Source organism: Centroberyx gerrardi, chromosome 18 (assembly GCF_048128805.1).
Source record: "Centroberyx gerrardi isolate f3 chromosome 18, fCenGer3.hap1.cur.20231027, whole genome shotgun sequence".
NCBI classification, from domain to species: Eukaryota; Metazoa; Chordata; class Actinopteri; order Beryciformes; family Berycidae; genus Centroberyx; species Centroberyx gerrardi.
The window spans coordinates 16,840,660-16,862,633 of NC_136014.1; the positions used below are offsets into that span (position 1 = coordinate 16,840,660).

Sequence of the window (21,974 nt, forward strand, 5' to 3'; positions counted from 1 at the left end):
TGTGTGTGAGTGTCAGAGAAACAGAGACAGCATGTCTGTTTGTCTGTTTATGTGTGTTTACGTGGTCACCGTCAATTTGAAATCATACTAGCCAAAAACTACATATCCTTCCCTTGAATTGCAACTCAAGTACAATTACAACCCACTTACTGTCTTCTAACTGTTCCGTAATGCTTTCCTGAGTGTGTAGTTATAATGTATGAGACACTGAGTCTACTCTGGCTACTCTTATCCCTGTGTAATGGACACTGGGAGCTGAGTTAGTGTCTGGTGTGTGTGTGTGTGCTGGACAGTCCTAATGCCCCGAGGCCTGAGCAGGGATAAAGAGCAAAGACAGAGAGAAGGACGATGACTCCGCTGAGAGGACAGGACAGGACAGAGAAGAGAGAACGAGTGAGGGTGAGAGAAACAGAATGTGAAGAGAGGGGAGCTGGGAAAAAAACACCACAGAAAATGAGATTAAGAGAAGGGGCAGAGGGATGAAACCTAACTTGACCTCTGTTATATTAAGATGAACATATGGCCTTGCATGCCCTGTTTACACCAGTGTAGAGGTCAGAGAGGGTCTGACCCCGACCTGCACCTCCTGTCTCACTACTGACCTCCTGTGGAGACTGAGTGGCATAACTGGATAGACTCGAGTTCATCTTGCTGGGGGAAACTTCCTTCCTGTTGATCACATGCAGTGAGAGCAGCTGCCCTTTGCACACTATAACAGACTTAAGGTAATGTTGGCTAGATAAGAAAACACATTGTTGCAGCAGGTTGGTACATACACTGGAGTAAGATGCCTTTGTGCAGGGATGTTTAAGCAGTACTGGGCCGTAATGTTGGTAGGAATCCAACCAGCAACTGTTTGACTATTAGGCCAGTGGTTCTCAAATTCCCTTTAAAATGAAACAATGCCTACTGGTGACCCCCATCACAGGGTGTATATGCAGAGTGGCGAACAAGTTCAGGTAATTTCATTTGATCATCAGAGGAGACCGAGAGGCTGAAATGTATTCAGTATTAAACAAGAAAAAAGAAAAAATTTGAGAAAAATCAGACAAATTACACATGATAATAAACCTGTAGAAAAATGTAATAAATCTGTAGTAGAAATTCGTTTTTTTTCCCTGTCCCATAAATCATCTCGCGACCCCCTGGGGGGACCTGACCCACAGTTTGAGAACCACTGTATTAGGAAACCTCTGTAACCAACCTGCTGCCCAAAATATGTCAGGCAAGTTTCATTAATGCCAGAGCTTTATCTGACTCTATCTCTCTCTCTCCATCACAAAACCATTTTCATTTTCTGTACTTCACATCAAAATACACTCCAGTAATTGTATAGGGAAAAGGTTTCAAAATAAAAAACCCACACACAGGATTTTCACAAAGGACTTAAAATTTATAAATATTCTTTCAATGGAACATTAAATCAGTAGGGATGTTATATAATTCTTCCAAAAAAATCCAAGAGATTTTCAGAGAGCATGACAAAGTGACGATAATCTGATACACACATTGTTTCTCTACTCCAAAAATATCTAGACTTTTTATATCCCCCGTTTTTCCAAATATATCAAAATATATGTCGACAATAAGCATCAATACAGAGCACAGAAAGCAGAATCTCATGGGTTGGTTGGGTGCTTTGTTTTGATTCATGGAGTGAACACACTTCCTGGGTAGCATCAGTTAAGGTCAGAGTTCGCGAAGCGTTTGACCCCCGCCACAGTGGAAACCCTACATACACAGAAACCGTCTTCTCCCGAGCGCAGGTCTGTCCCCGTCTCATGGCAACGAAGGATGCAACTGTGTCCATGCAAAGCTGCTAGGAAATTAGGTAATGTAAATAAGAACATACAATCTATCCCATGCTTGTTTCGGGCCGGGCCGGCGCTCGGGAGGAAGACTCATGGCAACGTCCCGACTGCGCTCTGGAGCAGCACACCTTCATCTCCAGAAGGCCTTCTTTCCAAGGAAGGTAGGTTACATCTCTGTCCTACACCTCTCTCAGTAGCCATAAGGTAAGGAGTCAAGGAAAGAAGACAAGGAGAGGAAGCTGGTGAAGAGCACTGGGACGTGGCCATGGGACCGTTCTGCAGACATAGGATTCCTGCCCTCTAGGGGCCAAATACTGTCAATGCACATCTGGGAGAAAGGCAATGGTGGCCAACTGATTTGGATGGTGGGAGAGGCAATCCAGCAAATTTAATTAACAAATTAATGATTTTACAATCTTGTCATTTTTTTCCAGCCCACTGAAAAACAGGCAATGCTAATGACTTGGATAATTCCTGACACTTTATGGACAGCCCAGGCCCCTACAAGTAGAAATAGCCAACAGGTCCTGATCTAAGGTCAGTTTTGAGCACTGCCTCTATGATGATGAGTCTGAATTTGGGCAAGGGAAAACTGGTCCTAGATCAGCGCCTGAGGGCGTCTTCTACCTGGAGCCAAGAGGACGTCCTGTCCTGTCTCAGGTGTAGAGTGTCTCTCCACTAATAGGACAAATCAATGAAGGCTCAGGTGACCATGTCGCCATGGCAATCTCCCAAACGTCATACTTAAGGTCAGTCAGGATGGCAGGAGAACTAGAAGTCGTCTCTTCCCACAGATCTTGGGTCAGATTGGTCTTTTATGCATTTCTAAGTTAAATCTGTTAGGGGAAACTGATCAAATCTGGCCCCAATTCTGTGATTAGTGGCCACTTCTGCTCTCCTGTCTGCCAGGGTGTGCTTTGGTCTGGTCTCCACCCCTGATACCAAGTCTCTTAATTATACAAACTAGTAACATTTACATCTCTGTCAACCGCCACTCAATCATTTAATCTCTAAACTCATAAGTTACAAATAAACAGAAATTGTTTCTATCCTGGACCACAAAGAAACAGGATTTTTTTTTAATCAATTAAACACAATATTTCCAAATAAGTTAAATTGAAATCTTAATATATCGTATTGTTTACTCCATTTAAATATTTTTTTTTAACTTTAAATATAATTATTACAGATCTTGCAAAAATACTACACTGTGCATTGGCTGTCTGCTTGTTTAAAGAGTGCCCGGTGCTTCCTGGGTTAGGGTTCAGATATGTACACTTCATTAGAAATCGCCTGGAAGGGAGTTTCCCACCGCCTACATCCGCAACCTCTGTAGGTCACACAGTGGTTTCAACTACCCATTCTCCTTCTCTAAATCGTTCTATTTGGTCAAATCTCAATTCATATTGTGATGATTTAAATCCAAAACTAATTAAAAATAAAATAAAAAATAATTCATATTATTTTTTTCTTGATTTGTTTACGTTCACTTTTCAAAAATAGTAACTCTAAAAATATATTGCATATGCCATCTTAGGAAATTGACATAATAAAATATTCTTAATAAGGAGAAATTGTAAAGTAGGAGAATATATATTACTTCTCTGAAGAATCTGGGCATTAATAGAAATAAATAACCCAATGGTCAGGTTTTGATTTTAACCCTAAGATTTCTAGAGCTTGTTTTTAGCTGCTGTTTTGGGTTGTGAATCACGCTGTTCAAATGGAGAAAAAGGGAAAGATGGCTTTAGAAGATTCAAAACTTTTACGGCTTATCCAATGTCGAAGAACAGGACGTTTGCTGTATAGGAAAGCAATCGGGTACTCTTTTTGTTTTTAAAGGTACACACACTCCAACACTACTTGTTTTTCTGACTGAACGTGACAGTAAAACACTTGCAGGTTAAAAGGCAATGCTGAATGACTGTGGTCGGAAACCAACCACATCTCAATAATGTATCAAAAGACCCCTCCCTCCCCCCGAATCCTCCCAAACCCCCCACCCCCCACCCCCCCCAATCCAAACACACTCTAACATGGTGCTACGTTTGTCCGCGCAGCGAGTCAGGCCTACATCCAGATGCCTTTTGCAGTCTGGATCACATTAACAGTGTGGGTACATACATATATATACTGTATATTTATATGGGTATGTCAGAGCTGATCCAAAATCAAACAGGAATGACTCTAATAACATATATATTCCATGGGATATAACAGGTTGTGCATCGGGTAACGGGACTAAAACACCGGCCTTCTCCTCTACTGGTGAAAGAAATCATATACAAAACGTACGCACTGACAAAGCAGCCCTGACAGCCTTACTGCTTCCATTCTCTACCAAACACACAGACATGAATGATACACAGTATTCCCCACCCCTAGTATAATATTAGTAGCTGGGGAAAAAAAATAAAAAGTTGAACACAATCATCAATGTTGTAATTAAGGAATGGATTAGTGCAATATAACAAGGGAGAAGTGCTGAGGAGGAGAAGGGCGAAGGGAGGAGACAGGAACTCTGCTTTGTGTGACATCCTTTGGTTTATCTTGGGGTGGGGTGGGGTGTGTGTGTGTGTGTGTGTGTGTAGGAAGGGGGGAGGGGCGGAGCTTCAAAGGAGGAGGAGGAGGAGGAGGAGGAGGAGGAGGAGGAGACGGGACGGTGTGGGTGTAGAAATAGAACCGGTAGAGCAGACATTCCCCAGCAGTACAACGTTTTCAGGGTTTTGCAAGGCGAGCAGCTAGAGCCAAACATGAAGGTGCACCGTCCGTGAGGCAATGCGTACATACAGAGCATAGAAGAAGAAATGGTTTTGGTGAGATCGGTTCTCTGACTGGCGCAATGTGTGTCTCCAGTGATCACATGTCATAGCTGTCAATCAGTCAGTCAGTCAGTCGGTCGGTCTATCAGCAACGACAACTTAACGTGTGTGTGTGTTTCTTTAAAATCCTGCTTTGAGGACTACAGTATGCCCGTTCTACCACTTACTCGTTCTATGTGGTGGGACTAGCTGCCTAAAGCTCTACCTGCAAGTCATAAGGCAAGTCACAGGGAACAGCGGAGGTGACAAAAACACACAAAAAAAGAAATGAACAGCAGCCCTCCGCTTGATAGGCCAACGCAGGGCGCAGGAGCATCTCAACTCCTCAGCAAGGTTTCTCTCCACTGGACCGCTGGGAGAAACTCTCTAGAGCAAGGCTTCCTCAACTTCTTCTCTAGCTGAGATGAAATTTAACTTTGTCAAGAAACCTGGGTTCATTAAAACACACCAGAGTCTTTTTGTTATGTGTGTGTTCATCCCCAAATAAAACAGGCTTGCAGCCGCTTTTGGAGTCCCAACCAGAAGTTTAAGAAACGCTGCTCTAGAGCTGAGTTTGGTAAGGAAAAGATGTGTCTCACAAGCCCCGTCAGGTTACAGTATTTCAGGTTGCAAAGAGCATCGTTCGAGATGAAAGTATTTCTGTCAGTGTCAGTGTGTTGTGGCACACAGGAGAGAGGACGGAGGGAGCTCCACTTCCTCTAAAGCTGCTTGTGTGGTTTGATTGCCTGAAAGCCTCCTGAATAACCATCACACATACCCATATTTATCCATTTATCCACATTGACAACACTCACTCTCTCTCTCACACACGCACACACACACACATCTGAGACAAATTCAAATCAGGAGAAATAATATGACACTCTCCATTAGCTGCTCCTTCACCCTGGCTGGTTCAACACCATTAACTTTGAGCTGACAGTACAGCGTTCTGTTCCCCAAAAGCACCTTAGCACCAGACTGAGCCACTGGCTTACAAATGGAACAAACAAGATTGCTGTGCTAAGATGCTTTAGGGGAAACCGGGTCCTGACGTTAGCCCGGTTCAGCCTGGCGTTCTGGCATTTCTGGCTGGCAGGGACGGACGCACACGCTCAGTAATGCATCCGTGTAACCTCCGAGTGTTGTGGAAGCTGACAAATCCTATCTGTGAAGATAAATGAATTCAAAACTTCTCCCTTCCTCACTCCTCCGAACCAGGAATAAATTGGTGCTCTGACTGAGATGGGTTCACACGTCACATTGTAATCTCTCTTTAGTCGACTAAAGGGATCTGTGCTTCATAATGTGTCACGAACACTTTTTGCTTCATGGGTCCCTTGCCAAAACCTCTGCCTGCCCCACCCCACCCCCCTTCCCTCTGCTCGTGAGGTCCCCAGCAGAAAAGACACCGTTTTTTCGGTCCTTCGACCCCCCTGCGCAGAGGGGGGGAGCTACGTGTTGATTAATTAGCGGGTGTGGCGCCCCCTACTGCAGGTTCTTCAGGATGCGTCCGTAGCGGAAGTCGTAGACGTGTCGGCAGAGATACACCAGCTCGGGGTCGACGTCTGTGGGCACACAGCGGTGGGAGGGGGGGGCGAAGTCCGGGCGGCAGGGCACCATGCTGGCACTGCCAGGTGGGGCGCCTTCGGCACGCCGCTTCACCAAGGCACAAAATCTACCACAAGACACACAGACACACACAGGATAAATCAAAGGAGGCACTCTCAGTCTCTGCTATCTGCAGTGAACTCAAGCACACTACAAATGTATCTTGCAGCTACCTCTCTTCAAATGAAGCAATTGAACTCGAAACTGAGATTCTCACAAATCACTTCCAACCAAGCGTTCACGGCCCCGTTTCCCCTGAACTCATCAACAGTTGCAGTGTCACCGATGTGTGATACGATATCCAGAAAGAGCTGGCTTCCACATGTCTCAAGGAGATGAGGTGTTAATTGAAAGGAAAGACTCCAAATCGTTTGAGAAGAAATCCTGCTAACTAGTGGTGAGGTCTGTGTTTGTGGTTTTGTGTGTGTGTGTGTGTGTGTGTGTGTGTGTGTCCTTACCTACAGTACTGGGCTAGTGGGAGAACATAGCATCTGTCTTCTATGCAGGCCACACTGTTTTCATCCTGATGCCGAGAGGCGAAAATCTCATTCTGAAACCAACAGTGGGTGTAGAATGGCACATCAACACAATAGGAAACACTGAGGAAACGACAACACCGTTCGACCGCAAGCAGTGAGAGTGAATTTTAATTGTTCGTGTGCAATAGGATTGTGCCTATGTGCTTCTAACCCTATGCGGCAACAAAGGGGGGGAAAAAAAGTCTCTGCTCTGCTAAACACATCCGTCGTCACTGGAAACATGAGTGGTGTTCGATTGTGTTGACTTTCCAACAGTGAAATTGCATTCCTCGCATGTTCCTTGTTTGTGCAAGACAGAGGTAGCAGAGATATCATCATTTCTGGCATTGTGATTCTCCTGGAGAGCTTACCAACTGGATTATTTCTCTAGAATCAACAGCTCCAGCGCTGCTGAAAGAATGCTAATGATGTCTCCAGCAGCGATGACTGCATTTGTTTGCAATATTTGTTTATTGATCCTTCATTTGTTTACTCAGTTGTTTACATTATTTGCTTTTGGGAAGGTGACACACGCGCACACGATATGCAGTTTTGTAGCAGGTTGTTTTACCTCTCTACTGTTTCGCAGGCCGGTGTGTGTGTGGATGAAAGACTGGATTACAGGCAATTAAGAAACACTGGGAAATATTCAATCACAGCTCCAATCAATTCCAGCCTCACCTCACAGTGTGTGCTGGGATCTCTGCCTCCCTGGGTGTGCTCAGGTCGGTAGTACCAGAAAAGACTCATCATCAGCTCTCCTGAGGCGGCAGATTGACGCACAAGCACACACACACAGACACACACACAAATACAAACACACACACAGCAATGAACATGTAGGTATAGGTTAACAATTTGTGCCTTATGTCCCTTCGCCCATTCATCCATCTGCCTGTACACTACCAGTCCAAAGTTTGGACACGCCTGATTGAATGTACTATGTTTTTCAATATCTTAAAGCCATTTTGATCTAAAGGCTTATGCTTAAATGCCTGAAATTTGTTTCTTAAATATATAAAACAAATATAAATAGTGAAGTTGATGCCTATGTATGAATTTCTTTCCAAAGCCTTTGCCTTTCCATCAAGGCAAAGGGCGGCTACTTTAAAGAATCTAAAATATAAGATAGTTTTGATTTGTTTAACACTTTTTTGGTCACTGCATAATTCCATTTGTGTTATTTCATAGTTTTGATGTCTTTACTGTTATTCTAAAATGTGAAAAATAGTGAAAATAAAGAAAAATGTGTGTGTCCAAACTTTTGACTGGTAATGTATATCTATCCCTTTGTCCAACCCACCCACATCCATCCATCCATCCAACTCCTCCCCCACCTCGCCTCCTCTACCTGTTTTGGGGTCCTCCCACAGCGCTGATATCTTGGCGACATACGGGAGGGACTTCTTCCTGGGGCCAGATCGTAGCAGCACAGTGTCTCTGACACGTATCACTTCGCCATCCCTCTCCACTCCTTCATAGCACTGCCGCAGGGCCGTCTCATCCTCCCCCTGAGACAGCATGCAACGCATACATGCACACATGTACGCGCGCACACATACACACACCCACAGAGTCAGACGTAGTTCTCATTATAAAGACAAAAAGGAATCTGTCAAATGGAGCTATGTGGTCAAAACACAATTATCTTTTCCCCCAAGAGCTAAATTTCCTTTTTTTAATTCCTACCAAGCTGCTGAGTGGATGCTAAGGTGTGCGCTAGCAGAGTATTATCAGGTGGCTGTGGCAATGGTATAAAAGGGAATAGCTCTCAGTAGAGAGACACATAGACAAAAGCTCTGTAATCCCTTGCTCATCTTCACTCTACACCCACAGACACACACGTATATAAACACACTCTCTCACGCATAACCTACCGCAATGAAGACCTCCTTCTCCGTGGGCACTCCGACAGGCCGCCAACCATTGGTGGCGCGCCGGCGGCTGACCCTCTTTTGTTTGGTGCTGCTGAGGCTTGGCATGGGCGATGGCTGTTTCTGGGTCAGCTGGGTGCGGCCCATGGACAGGGAGCCGTTGGAGGGCTCGGTGCTCTGTGGGCACTCCCTGGCCAGCTTCAACCTGGCCTGGGGCTGGTCTCGCCCAGACAGGGGGGTCAGCAGGTGGGGCTTAGCCTGGGTGGAGGAGGGCACGCTGGGGAGAGGGCAGCTGGAGATGGGCAGGGTGGGGGGAACCAGAAGGGAGGGGCTGTGCTCACCCTGAGGGGAGGAGTAACCCTCTGGAAAAGAAAAGGGAGAAAAACACACTTGAGTAAGAAAAAGCAACAAAGAAAGCAACAAAGATGCAATTTGCGGGCCGATCTGTGAAAAACAGCTAAAACCTCTAAATGAACAAATTGCACAGTTCCCAAGCAGATCTGCTTAAATACAAATTTACGCAAAGTGCCTGTTTTATCAAAAGTTCTTGTTATTCATCAATCCAACGATACAGAACACAATGGAAAATTTAACATACAGGTGAGAAGCTCCTTATCAAACCACATCAAAGTCATATCCTTGGGCGATGGGCTCTTTTAGAGCTCATGCCAAAAAACAGAATGTGTGCACTTTTGGACCACAAAACAAGCTAGAGGCAGACATCAAATAACACAAGTCTGTGAAGTTCTGTAAGCAATCACTATCCAAGTATAATTTTGGGGTGAGTGTGTTTTTTTTTACCATAATTACAAATATAGAAAACTGACAATTTTATGCTTCCTCATTTTGGCTAGAAATGATGAAGTATCAAATGTATCAAAGAAGTGTCACACTAATGGAGGCAATTGCTCAACCAACAACTAATCTAATAAAAGATGCTGATGTGGGTGGTTAGCAAGTCTAAACAGTATTGGATTAACTTCATGATGTTGGCAATTTATTGAAGCAATAAAAACAACTTGTGGCATGGGTCAATACGGATATTTCTATAGGTCACACAGACTCCTTCTGCCTCCAGTAAGTGTTTGGATTTGAATTATGTTTACAAACATTAAAAGGGTTCGTAAGCTTATGCACTTTTTTTGTATCAAGCATTTCACCGATCTTCATCTCCATTTTCCACTCACCTGTTTTGATGCTGTGTGTGCAACCAGTGCATCCTGTGCTGAAAGAACACCCCCTGCTGGTGACGGGAGGCATGGCTCTGTAGGCGTAGCCGCTGATTCGGCAGGCTTCGCTGTAGCAGGGCGAACCCACCGAGCCGCAGTAGGCAGGGTGGGCCAGTCCCGAGGCGTGGTTCACCCGAGGACCCAGCAGCTTGGAGCCAGACATCCGATTAGGGCACAAAGTGGAAGGGGCAAAGTTCAGAGGTCGCGAGGCCAGAGTCGCTGACGTTGTTCCAGTGTGTGTGGGGTGGGCGATGTGGACGTAGTAGCTAGAGAAGCAGTGGTCAGCGGTGCACAGGCAGGGGTGGGGGCTGAGGGTCAGAGCTGTGTGAGGGTGCGAATGGGTCAGGGACGGTGAGGTTACTAGGCACTCACGCTTCACAGGGGTCATGGCCGAGTTAAGAGGCTGATCGTCCGAGTCTCCGTAGGCCTGCTGGCCCAGGAAGAAGGCCAGGCGATGGCAGTACTCCACCGAACCCTCGGGGGGACAGCAGTAGTATGGGCTCAGTTCGGTCTCCACCTGCTCCTCCTTCACTGGCTTTAGTGGGTACGCTAGCATGCTGCGTGACTGGTAGCCAGGTTTGGTGAGCCGGTGGGTGCAGCTGCCTGGCTCCCACTCCACTTTGGGCTCAAAGTCAGCCTTCTTCTTGCAGGCTGTGCAGCCACCATGCTGGGGAGGCGCCTTCTTCCCCTTCTGTTTTTGTGTGCGCCCTTTAGGTGCTTTGACTCTGGTGTACTGCTTTGGGGTCGAGGCCGCAGCAGGAGCCTTGCAGTCTGTTGTGATAGTTGCCGTAGGTGCAGCCTTGACTCTCTGTTTACTGGTAGCGGAGGAGCTGGTTAGCTTCAGCAGGGCTGCAGCGTTGAGGCCAGCCAGTCGTCTGGGGGCGGGGGCGTCCAGACTCTCCTGACTCATCCCCCCTCCCGCATCTCCTCGGTTGGCTTTGGTCTTCTTGACCCGCTTAGAGCTTTGGCACGGTTCGTGAGAAGTGGAGGTTTTACTGACGCTGCCTCGTGAGGCCTTAGAACCTCCAGGAACCCCACTCCTGGCTGGATCTGCATCCAGGGAAACCCCCCCACTGGTGGGCTCTTCCTGCTGCCTCCTGGCCTGTTTGGTTGCCGGCTGTGTGTCAGTGGCTCTTTCAAGCAGCAGACTGTTCACTGCCTCGGCATTGAGAGAGGCTAGTCTGCGCTTGCGCGGTTCTGGGACAAGCATGCACTCGCCATGACTTGGGCTAATTGATTTTGATTTGGTTTTTGGTTTCATCTTCATCTCTCTTCGCCCACTTTTGCCTTTGCTGGATTTGGGTTTGAGAGACGACTTTCGGCGACCATCATTTCTCTCCCTTTCTTCAGAACTCTCCTGGTCACGGACACTTTCCTCCAATCGGGTGAGGAGAACATGGCAGCTAAGCCCCTCCCCGTCTGAACTCCCAGCCCTTCCTCGCAAAGGATACAACTTTCTGTCCCGTTTCTTGTCACGCCTCCGGTCCAGCTTTCTGTTCTGATGCGAGCTTCTCCCTCTCCTGTCAGTCATCTTCTTGGCCACGCCTTTTCCTTGTTTGACGACCTCACTTATCTGCTTTGTCCTGCCGAATCGTAGTGTGCGCTCAGGCCAGGCCCCGCCCATATTGCCACCATGTGGCCAACGAGGGCAGCTGTCCCACCACTCAGTGCTGCGGCTCTGCCTGAGGGAACCCTTCTGCCTTGCGTGAGTCATCACATGCTTCCCCACGGGGCCTGGAGAAAAAGTGGTTAAATCTGTTAGTTCTTCCTAGTTTCACCATGTCTTCCAAATGCTCTAAGTCAATAGGAGAACATTATCTAATGCTTTATATTTTTTTTTAAAAGGAAAGAGAACCCAAACATGATGAATGACCAAAACTTGAGGCACATGCCCTTGTAGGCCTAGAACTGAAATCTGCCATAAACTTTTCTCTTGTGTCTCCCCAACCTCACAAGCGTTCTCAGTCAGATTGTTTAAACCAAGTCACTTATGAATAGAACTTTTAAAATTGACCCATGCTGAACTAGTCCAGCCCTAAACATGTTGAACATCAGATATATAATTTTTGTCGTAATCACACAGTAGACATTAAGATCAGCAGGCACCAAAGTTTTTGGCCATCCCAACTGGATTTCAACATCAGGCTGTCGATGCTGACTGGTGAGTTTTTGGGAAGTCAAGACTGATGGTCAGCAAAGCTAGTCAGGAAGTGGTGTGAGAAGTGTTAAAAGGACGCTTGCCTCCCAATCCATTTGGGACCATCAATATTATTTCAAACATTTTGGATTTTCATGACTTAAATCCAGACAGATCTGTTAAGACTCCTTTAGTGTGGAATAGGTAAAGATACAAAACAGACAATGAAGACAAGCAAGCCAATGAGACTCAAGCATGAGAAAAAAAGGATGACGAGTAGTTTTAAGTGGTGCGCATAGTGTTAGGTGCCATTCAAAATATATCTACTAGCTTATATAGACTGTTGGCATAGCGAGTCAAACACAAGAATAAATTCAAATTTAGTGGATAAACAATCTTAATGGGAAGTAATTCCGCTTCAGCAGAAAGGTTTTGTGGTCACATTTAATTTATGTGATCATATGGCAAGCTCCAGCTATTTTATGCCTGTTTTTGATTGTCTCATGATAATGGTATTGTGTGTGTTTGAGGCTGCATGGGGGAAACCGATGGAGCCAGTCATTCATCCGCTGCACTCCTTGCCTTATCACCTATTGTGCACACCTTTCTAACAGCATGACAATGAATTCTGTTAAGACCCATTGTTTAGTCTGAAATGGTAAAGAAAAATGTTGTTCAAAAGGCTTTGCTACAGTATTAAGATCAACTGAGTACCTTAAGATATAAAAGAAACAAGCCGGCTGAATGCCTTTTTCAACAACATTTTTATTACTTAACTAAACTAAAATCAATCGATGTCCAAATATCCTTTTTATTTGGACAGAATTTAGTATTATGCATGCATCTATGATACAAAATAAATACTCAAAAACAAATTTAGAAATCATATTGCAACATAAACAACCAAGGGATGAGTTAAAGACATATTGAACCGTTTAAATAATGCCACGCAATTTATGCCCATACACAGACTCATCACTTTTGTGTTAACGGAGAACACTCACATGTAAATCTAATTTATTTCAAACAAGGGATTAGGCCATAAAGATGTATGTCAGCCTAAAAAGTTGGGTAAACTGTTAAGAAAATTAAAAAGGTAGGTAAAGCTAGAAAGATTGGGCCTCATTTATAATACTAGAAAAGAGGACAAGTGTGTACAGCAAAAAATTGTCTGATTTCTACACCGTGCACATGCAACTTTTCCTTTATAAATCCCAATCAATTTATAATTGTGTGCATGTGAAAGAGCCTCACGTCCCATCCTGTTAACTCCCACAATTAGCTTTAAATGGTTAATGAAACGCCCTTCATAAATATTGATATGCATGTAAATGTGCTTGCCATTACATTCTCTTTATGTGAGAAAAGGGCACAGTTGGAGCACAAGACTAAAAAGAAAAATTTTAGTTTTTTAAGTGGCGTATTAAGTGACATCCTCTGCAGCCACCTCTTCACCACCAGTCGCACGTATTGTCTGATACCCCGAGTCTGAATATGAGAATAAAAAACTTTTCTTAAGTCTGGTAAGTGTTTGTTTTTTTTATTTTAGTATTTTTACCAGATGATAAGTGTGAAATGTTAAGTATGTGGTTCACTCTATCCAAAAGAGATGCTTTTTGGACAAACAAGACAGCTTTTACACTAAAGCAAAAAAAAAAAGATTAAGGCCTGCATGTTCCTCTGGGATATTATTATTAGAAGTCTGTGTAATTTGATATGGACCATAAGGAATTGATTTAAAGGTCATTAGAACATTTACTTTATTTCACCACTTTGCCATGGGAGTCACTATTTCTCAGTGTGTCCAAAATGTGCGTACACATGGGTCAAAATTTCCATAGAGGTACGGACATTCTGTCAAATTTGTTTTTTATAAATCCCAACTTTTGTGTGGAAAGTGGCGTACGCACCTTTCAAGTCCTGATTTGTGCAGAAGCAACACTTGAGACACAAGAGACCCCAGCAACTCTAATCTGTGATGTCCAGCCTGGAGCTGCTCCACTCACAATGAATAAGAGACTGACTTTGTGAATCAAAGTTTGAACATTTTCACCCAAGTGAGCTTTATATTATAGTAATGCTATCCTTTGTGATAAAAGGCTATATAAATAAATGAACTTGAACTTCATCAATTCACAACCAGAAAATGTGTCTTTTGCCCCAGAAAAATCATCCTAGGTCCTGTCACAGTAACCTCTTTCAAGTTTTCCAATTCATTCAGTATGAGCTGTATATCACAGATTAAGGGGCAGGGCAACCATTCAAACTAGCCTGGCTGTGGGAGGCACTCCGGCCCGACGGTCGGCGAAGATTATCCTGTAGTGTGAACAGGTTCAAGACAGGAGACCTCAGCCCTGCTGACAGATTCGGACCAGTCAGAGCCCGACAGGAGTTTTTCAAACGTGTTTGATTTCGTTAAGCCCAATCTGGCCGGTCTCATGTAGTGTGAAATCAGTCCAAGACTCGCCAAGACTGAAATCTGAGAGTGATCCTGGCAACAGCCAATGGGAGTTCAGCTCCAGGGGAAAGAAAAAATGAAGGATCCAGAAGAGAAATCGCTTTCAACAACAACAACTCACATCGATAGCTAAGATCAGAAGAGTTTGCTCCACTCTTAATAAGTTACTCAACAATTTTATGTGGAGGAATAGATGTGGTATAAATGGCAATGTGCCCAGATCAATCCACATAAGCATGCAATTACAATTTAAGAAGTCTCATACAAAATTCTTCATCAGTATTATCCTTCCCATAATTTAACTTCAAAATACATTTGTAATGTAAATGTAAACCGCAGCTTCTCCACCATGAGGCAAGAAACAACAGAACACCTGTTTTGTAATTGTATTTACAGAAAACTGTTCTGGATGATTGGAAAAATGTTTTTGAATGACAAAATCAGGTAGTGTGTGGTCCCCTGTCTTCATGTGTGTGACGGCCCGTCTCTGCCCCATCGCGGGACAGCAAGCATTTAATCAAGACCAGCCGCTTAGTCCCTACTTTCCTCAGCAGGCAAGATTTGAACAGTAGTGTGACCCGGGCTTAAACTGTCCTTGAATATAGGAACAATATACTTCAAACCTGAAATGCAGAGGTGTTTCCCTTTATATATAATTTTGGATATAAAGAAAAGCAATTCACATTCTGTCACAGAATTTGAAAGATGAATGATCTTAATGCCTTCAGTAATGGAAATCCACACTCACAGGTTCACTAGCAGCCGCTCTCTTAAATCTAACCAATATATTCTACTCAAAAGCAGCCTGGTTCAAAAATCAAAGTAAAAAAGTGAAGGACAGAGAATCTCTTACAATCTTTTTTGCAGCAGTGGAGGACGGGAATCATTCTGGTTTTGTCACCCTGGTTCTCATATGGGCCCAATCCTAATATCAGTTCAAATATATTTTATGGTTTAAAAACATAACTCTAATTTTGATACTGAGCTTATATCATGATGTATAGACAACTGTAGTGAAATATATGTTTGTTTTGCTGGAAAATGAGGACAAATGATGAATGTGATGTCCAAAAACCATGAAGGCAATTTTCTAGCAATCATGGGTTAGTGCTGATCAGTGCAGGTGGGAATAACCTGTAAGATACTATCTCATATGACACTGATCTGGCCATATGGCAATTTGGTTCTATAAACACAGTTAGGCCTGCTGATTCTCAGAAATTAATTTCACGTTTACAGGGAGAAGATCAATGACCCTGCACTCCATCTCTAATGGGTTAGAAAATAGATCATCAGCTCCTCTCTCAGCCCCACAGACTCTGCACATCAGGCTCTTTTGATGATCACAAGGTTCCCATGATCTGATAAGACTTTCCCAAAACTCCTGGACAGTGTAAGCCAAATGTGAGAAGATGACGCAAAGGGCCACAACATAACCAGGACACACAAACCACAAATGAAGGTCTATAATTATCTATAGAAAATCTAATTTCTTTGTCCCTTCTGATAAAGCAGGTACATTTGAAGCACCTTCCATCAACACAAACCCTGAAGGTTTTAGTCAATAATACAAGTTTCATTCAAGCCTTCCAATCCGTATAACCAAACTATTTACACATCAATGGTATTGAAAATTATACACCTTATAGGATAAATCTCCAATTCTGTGGCTCATCAATCCATTACAAAAAAGAACCATTATAATCATATTAAACATTTTAGAAGCATGTAATACAAATATCACAGCAAAACTTTAAAGTGTAACAAAGCTGCTTTGGGCAAAAAATTACAACCATAGAAAATCCGATAGTAACACCATAAAGAGATACAAAAATACCACTATGACAGGTGTCACTGTAAACTCACTATTGATTACCAAATACACACTCTAGGTTCCTACAGGGATATTATAGGAATATCATAGAGATACCATAGGAGAGAAACATTGTCATAGCATATGATAGGGTCACTTTAAACTCACAATTTAATTTCACAGACACATTGTCAGTCGCTATAAGAATATTATAGGAATATTACTGTTATTTGTTGTATGGGACAGTTAATAATACAAGTGTCATGCATTAGCCTATCAGTCCATATGAGCAAACTATTTCTATTGCCTAGCAGTCTATACTGAACATGATACACCTTGTAGAATAAAACTCCCAATTCAGCACGGATCAAACATCAATTGATTACATCGTCGATACACAACCATACGTGTCTCACCAGCCTATTGCAAAGCACCTGTAATTAATCCCTCATACACTCGGTTTGCAAGCGTTTCCCCCTTTCAACTTTCAGCTACACCCAGGGGTGATGCCGGCAGAAAAATAAATAAATAAAAAATAAATAACCAGCAGGGTAAGGTAGCCCATTTGGAGCAGATTGAGGAGTATTATTTTACATTTTCCATGTCACAGCTGGTTGGCAGGCTGCTAAAGCATGAGGCGTTGGCTTGTTGGGGTTTATCAAGAGAGATAAAAGACTACAAGAATCTGAAACATTCTTAGGGCAGTGTTTTTTTTTTGTTGTTGTTTCAAGACTGGCACCACAGGCTATGCTTGATCTACACAACGATCCGCTAAGATCATGAAGAGGACATACACACATATATATATATATATCTATATACAGTGGCCGAGGAATACAGTGGGATGGGATACAGTAGGCATAGAGCTTGACGTAGCCTGCCCATCTGAAGTAGCCAGCCAGGCTCTAAATATGGGCTGGAGGGGAGGAGGGGGGGGCTACCCGAATATACACCAAGCAAAATAAAGGGCAGTCACCCCCTGATCACATTTTCTAACCGGATTTCTGCTTCCCAAACGGCGGCTATTGCCCCGCTACCCAGTTCTAGTTAGATCAACGAGGATATGGCACGTAGCGAGGCTGTGTATCGTTTCTAGTGCACGAAGCGAAAAATGGGTTCTGCGCTTCTCTCTCTGGACGGCTGGCTGTCGGAGCAACTTCAAACATCGAGGCGAAATAAAAAACAAAATTTCGAGGTTGTAACTTACGCTCTCCGACGCGCTCCTGCTACTCGGGAATCGTCGAAATCGGTGGCGGAGGGGGGGTGAGCCGGACTGGTGCGATGGCAGAGCTCCGTACTGGGAGAGCTGGGGAGTGGAGGACGGTGGCGCTGCGAGATGTGCTCTTCCTGGTTGGGCTTCCACCGATTTGCAGAAAACTTAATCTTAACCAATTGCCATACGGACCAGCCTCGCTGACACCCCCGTCCTCCAATGACGGACAAACAGCTGTTTATTCTGAAGGTTGGGGAAAAAACTAAATATTTGCAGGATCCGAAGTCGCACCTTATTAACTTGGTTCCACTAGATTGATATGAGGCTACATCATGGGCGATGGATGTTGTTGCCCCCCTCCCCTCCCCAGCTCCCCCACGACGGCAGCCTCACCCTGTCATTTGTCGTGACCAAACCACATCCAGTCAACCACCAGACTGTTAAAACACGTCTGGAGAAATATACATGCATGAGGAAAAGGGGGGAAAGAAGAAAAAACAACGATATCAACAGTGTCCCATGTGGTGAAATTGACATGAGGTTTAAATGCTTCCCATAAAACAAAGTTCTGATGAGGTGTGGGATGTAGAGGAGGGTAAGCCCACCAAAAACTTAGTTTAACCACCTTTGTAGGCTGATATAAGTCTTTATGACCTAAATTCAGTGTATATATAGTAACTAGTATCAAACTGGTGTAACTAATATGCAGAGAGGGCCTTTAAGGGTTAAAAAAGCAGAAATGAAAGCTCTTCTGTAAAAATAACTGATATTTATTTATATTGGTGGTAGTTATAATCATCACTGACTGGAGGTCATAGTTCACCCACTTTTTCATTCACCTCTACATCACTAGCTGGAATGCTAAACAAGATAAACCGATTGCAGATGAAGTCCAACCTCCTGAAAGGTTGAAATGATAGGGGGCCATGTGTTCTCTAAACATGACCAAATGGTCTACCGGGAAATTCAAGCAGAAAAGTGCCTTGGCAGGGTGAGTTTCCTCACTTATATATAGAGCTTGACAACAGCCTCGAAGAATGAGCAGGCTAGAAAAGTACTCAAAGGTTACTAAAACTGTAATCCATTGCAGGTTATAGATTGCCTGCTAACAGTGTTTAGGCAGGTTGCTCTGAAAAATAAATCTGGGCTGATACATAAATGGCCCAACCTGTACCTAAAAAAGGATCAGTTACTGACATTTGACAGAAATCCGTTTCTGATTTTCTTTTTTACATCTGGACTATATGTCAGTTTGCCCACAAAATATTCCAACTGTTTAAGTTTGGTTGAGTGTAGCTAAGCCATCATAAATATTTCTTGGACACAATCTTCCACTGGAGTTGCACTGTGCTTTAGAGAAATTCTTGGAATGCAATATGACAAAAACAAAAACCTGCAGGTTTTCCATGCCTATTAAAACACTAACCTAAGTGTTTTTCTGACCACTCAGACGTAATAAATATGAACTCTATGTTATCATACAGGATATTGCGTTTACCTTTTATTTGCATATGTCCTGTAAAAGATATCCACTAGCGTTTTTTCTCGTATTAGGGCTCCAGGATGGATTCCAAATGCATTATTTTTCCCATAAATGTTATGTAACCTGCCATAAATGACCATAGCAACTTTGTTATAATCCAATACAGAATTCAGGCAAACCCCAGTCTTTGTTTTGGTTACTGTTACTAATGGCAAGAAAAGGCGATTAAGGTCAGAGAAGCTAAAAGATGGAAATTAAATAACAATTTAAATAAAAGAGTTGATTACATAATTATTACACCTAATCAAACCCTGCAAACGGGGCCCATTACAGGCCTAGGCTCTTTGTGCTGTAGGAGAGAAACACAAGTGGTCGTCACATGTGCAATGTCAAATAATCAATACCTCCGCTTCTTAGGGAAGCTGATCCAATCAGTTCTATTGTTCCCAATTGTTACATTTAAAAACTCATAATGTATAATCTGTTCTAGAACACGATTCACATTTTACACCTATGATTGTGGACAGCTCAGTCTGGATTATTTATTGCTCTGGATGCCAGAGCAATAAACAAGACGGAAAACTGGCTACTGATGAGTCCACAAGGGAGAAAAGTCCTGGGGGTTCATCAGCTGACAGTGAATATAAGACCAACTTGAACTGAACTGAAAATCGTAGAAATAACACTTGTGAATTCTGTTTTAGGGTGGTGATTTGGTCAGATGATTCACTGTAGAAATTGTAATGTAAAGTCAAAGAAGCTAACAGAAGTAAACTGAGCTTCACTATCTGCTGCTAAGAAATTAGACTTGAAATTTCAAGTATGCTTTTGTTGCAACATTTTGAAAAAGATGTATTAATGTTTATAATTACATTTTACTAGATGTTTTACACCATTTAAAAACCACTGTTTCATTGTCATATCAGGTCAGTCATTGTATCAAGAAAGTTGAAAGTTAAGAACAAAAGTATATTCCAACAGCTTGTTTTAACATGTTTTGCTTGGCACTGACTACGAATTGCTTGCCATTTCTCTTATGTGATATTCCTTGATATTTAGTGACGGCCCCATGCTGCAAATATGGAAGAGGAGTCCACTTATAAAGCTAACCCAATAAGCATCCTTTCAGAGAGAACGGACTGGACAAGGCAAACCAAAATAATAATATTAGACAATATAAGAAGAGTGGGCAGTACATAATTGTGTTTTTCTCATTTCTTCATACCTCAAACAGGGAAAAGCAGAGAAAGCCACAGACATGGAGGGATCACAGAAAGTGTCACACCCAGGGAATCAAACCTCTGTTAACACATTTATACATGGTTTTGAGAGCTGGCTGCCCCAGCGGACTGAGCCACGCGGTCTTACCCGCTTCAACTTGTCCAACAACTAACAGTCTTCATTTGGTTGTGGAGGATTCAATTACTGATGAATTCTTTTTGGACGGTGTTCGTTCGTCATTTTGGCTAATTCAAACTGACTTCAGAGATGGAAGTTTCAGAGTTACTGTAGAGAAAATTATAGGGCATTGAAAATAAATTCAGTAATCAGGGCAGAGCTTATAGCAGAGGGGCCGCCCATCGTTTACTTAGGGGATTAAATATTACACCTCAAAACGGGATCACTACACAGATTAAGAATTTACATTATTCCCATACATGACTCCCATAAGTCTTGGACAGTTCTGTCTAGATTCTGTCAATGTGTGAAACACAAAGCTTATGTTCTTTCCAACATTGTCTCCCTTATATGGTGTACAGTATATTTCATGACTCTGGGACCATGCCAAGTCATTAGTAAGGCATTGTAAAATGTCAACAATGCATGTGCATTACGGGGGTAGGAAAAAAAGATTTCCTAATTTCTGATAAAACTGAACTGTCTGTAGGTACAAGGTTTCTGTAGGACACTGACAGTTGGTGAACATAAACAAGCTTCTTCTAAAGAGAGAAACCAAGACACCGATCTCGCCGCTCATCAGGATGCGCAGCATGGAGCTGCTCCAACAACAACCAGTGGGAAACACACATGGGTGCACAAAATGTTTGTTCAAGGTTTTACACCCAAATGAACTTTATTTCATCGTAATGCTACCAGCTCTGTAACAGAAAATTGTATTCATGCCCTTTTCTGACTTTCTCGAAGACTCTAAATGGAGTTGTACATCTTCGTGACACCACAGGTTAGGGACCGAGCCAAGTCTGCTCTATAGTTACAGCCACTGGACACAAGAGTAAATGGTTACCTGCTATGACCGGGGCGCAGGAATAAAATGTATTTGTGGAAATTCAGCCATGCTCCCCAATTAGCCTTAGAGAGGTGGCATTTTAAAGTATCTTTTCTTCTGATGCCCTTGCCATATGATAACTAATAATGTGCTGTTTCTGTTGAACATTAGAGACAGTAACATTAACAGAAGGTTATAACGGACATGAATGATTAGCACAATTAAGTGATGACACACTCAGATTAAAGTAAGTGAAATCAAAATAAGACCTCAGTGAGTGTATTCTGCAGCATGAGCATGTGTTACTAAAATAATAATTTCTTAAAATAAACACAAATCTAAACATTTTGTTTAGAATATTTAAGCATTTATAAGATGAACACTGAGTGGATAGATATTTTTTTATATCCAATACTTAAAAGTTTTAATTGGTATTATCTCATATATGAGTTAAGCATTACACTTAAATGTTGGCAGAAATCCATTGATAATTAACCGTTGATTGCCTTTAGAGTAATGGGTCAATTATTAGTCCTGCAAGGCGATGATAGGGCTAGGTGTGAGTCATTAATGTGCTGCTATATTAGGTTTTATGACATTTATGATGGTTTAGTGAGGTGCAGTCTATGGCACATAGGATCAAAGAGGAAACATGGTAGAGAGGTGCATGCTGAACTACAAGCCTACTGAAGAAACTCCAAAGGATTAATGTTCAACTACAATAAACTAAAGTGTGTCAAAGAGTAGTCTAACATTTTTTTTTTTTCATTTACACTGAAGACAGCCTTAGTGCAGCCTT

At 42.9% G+C, this 21,974-nt stretch overlaps 1 protein-coding gene across 1 annotated transcript; it reads right to left on the bottom strand.

Annotated features, from left to right (window-relative positions):
• Positions 1-4,279: 4,279 nt before the first annotated feature.
• Positions 4,280-11,570, bottom strand: LOC139922027 (bromo adjacent homology domain-containing 1 protein). Its single transcript, XM_071912464.2, has 6 exons — positions 9,803-11,570; positions 8,619-8,977; positions 8,093-8,252; positions 7,423-7,502; positions 6,682-6,773; positions 4,280-6,290 (listed from the first exon to the last, which is right to left on the bottom strand). The coding sequence occupies exons 1-6, from the start codon at positions 11,556-11,558 to the stop codon at positions 6,101-6,103; spliced, it is 2,637 nt and encodes an 878-aa protein (XP_071768565.2). The 5' UTR covers positions 11,559-11,570; the 3' UTR covers positions 4,280-6,100.
• Positions 11,571-21,974: the final 10,404 nt, after the last annotated feature.

What these genes read in the sequence shown, in the direction of transcription:
- LOC139922027 (XM_071912464.2), bottom strand. Translation starts at nt 11,558, where the DNA reads ATGACTCACGCAAGGCAGAAGGGTTCCCTCAGGCAGAGCCGCAGCACT. An exon ending in ATCCCAGCACACACTGTGAG is followed by an intron (nt 6,774 to 7,422) that starts GTGAGGCTGGAA and finishes TGTTGGTTTCAG; the next exon opens with AATGAGATTTTCGCCTCTCG. An exon ending in CCACTAGCCCAGTACTGTAG is followed by an intron (nt 6,291 to 6,681) that starts GTAAGGACACAC and finishes GTCTTGTGGTAG; the next exon opens with ATTTTGTGCCTTGGTGAAGC.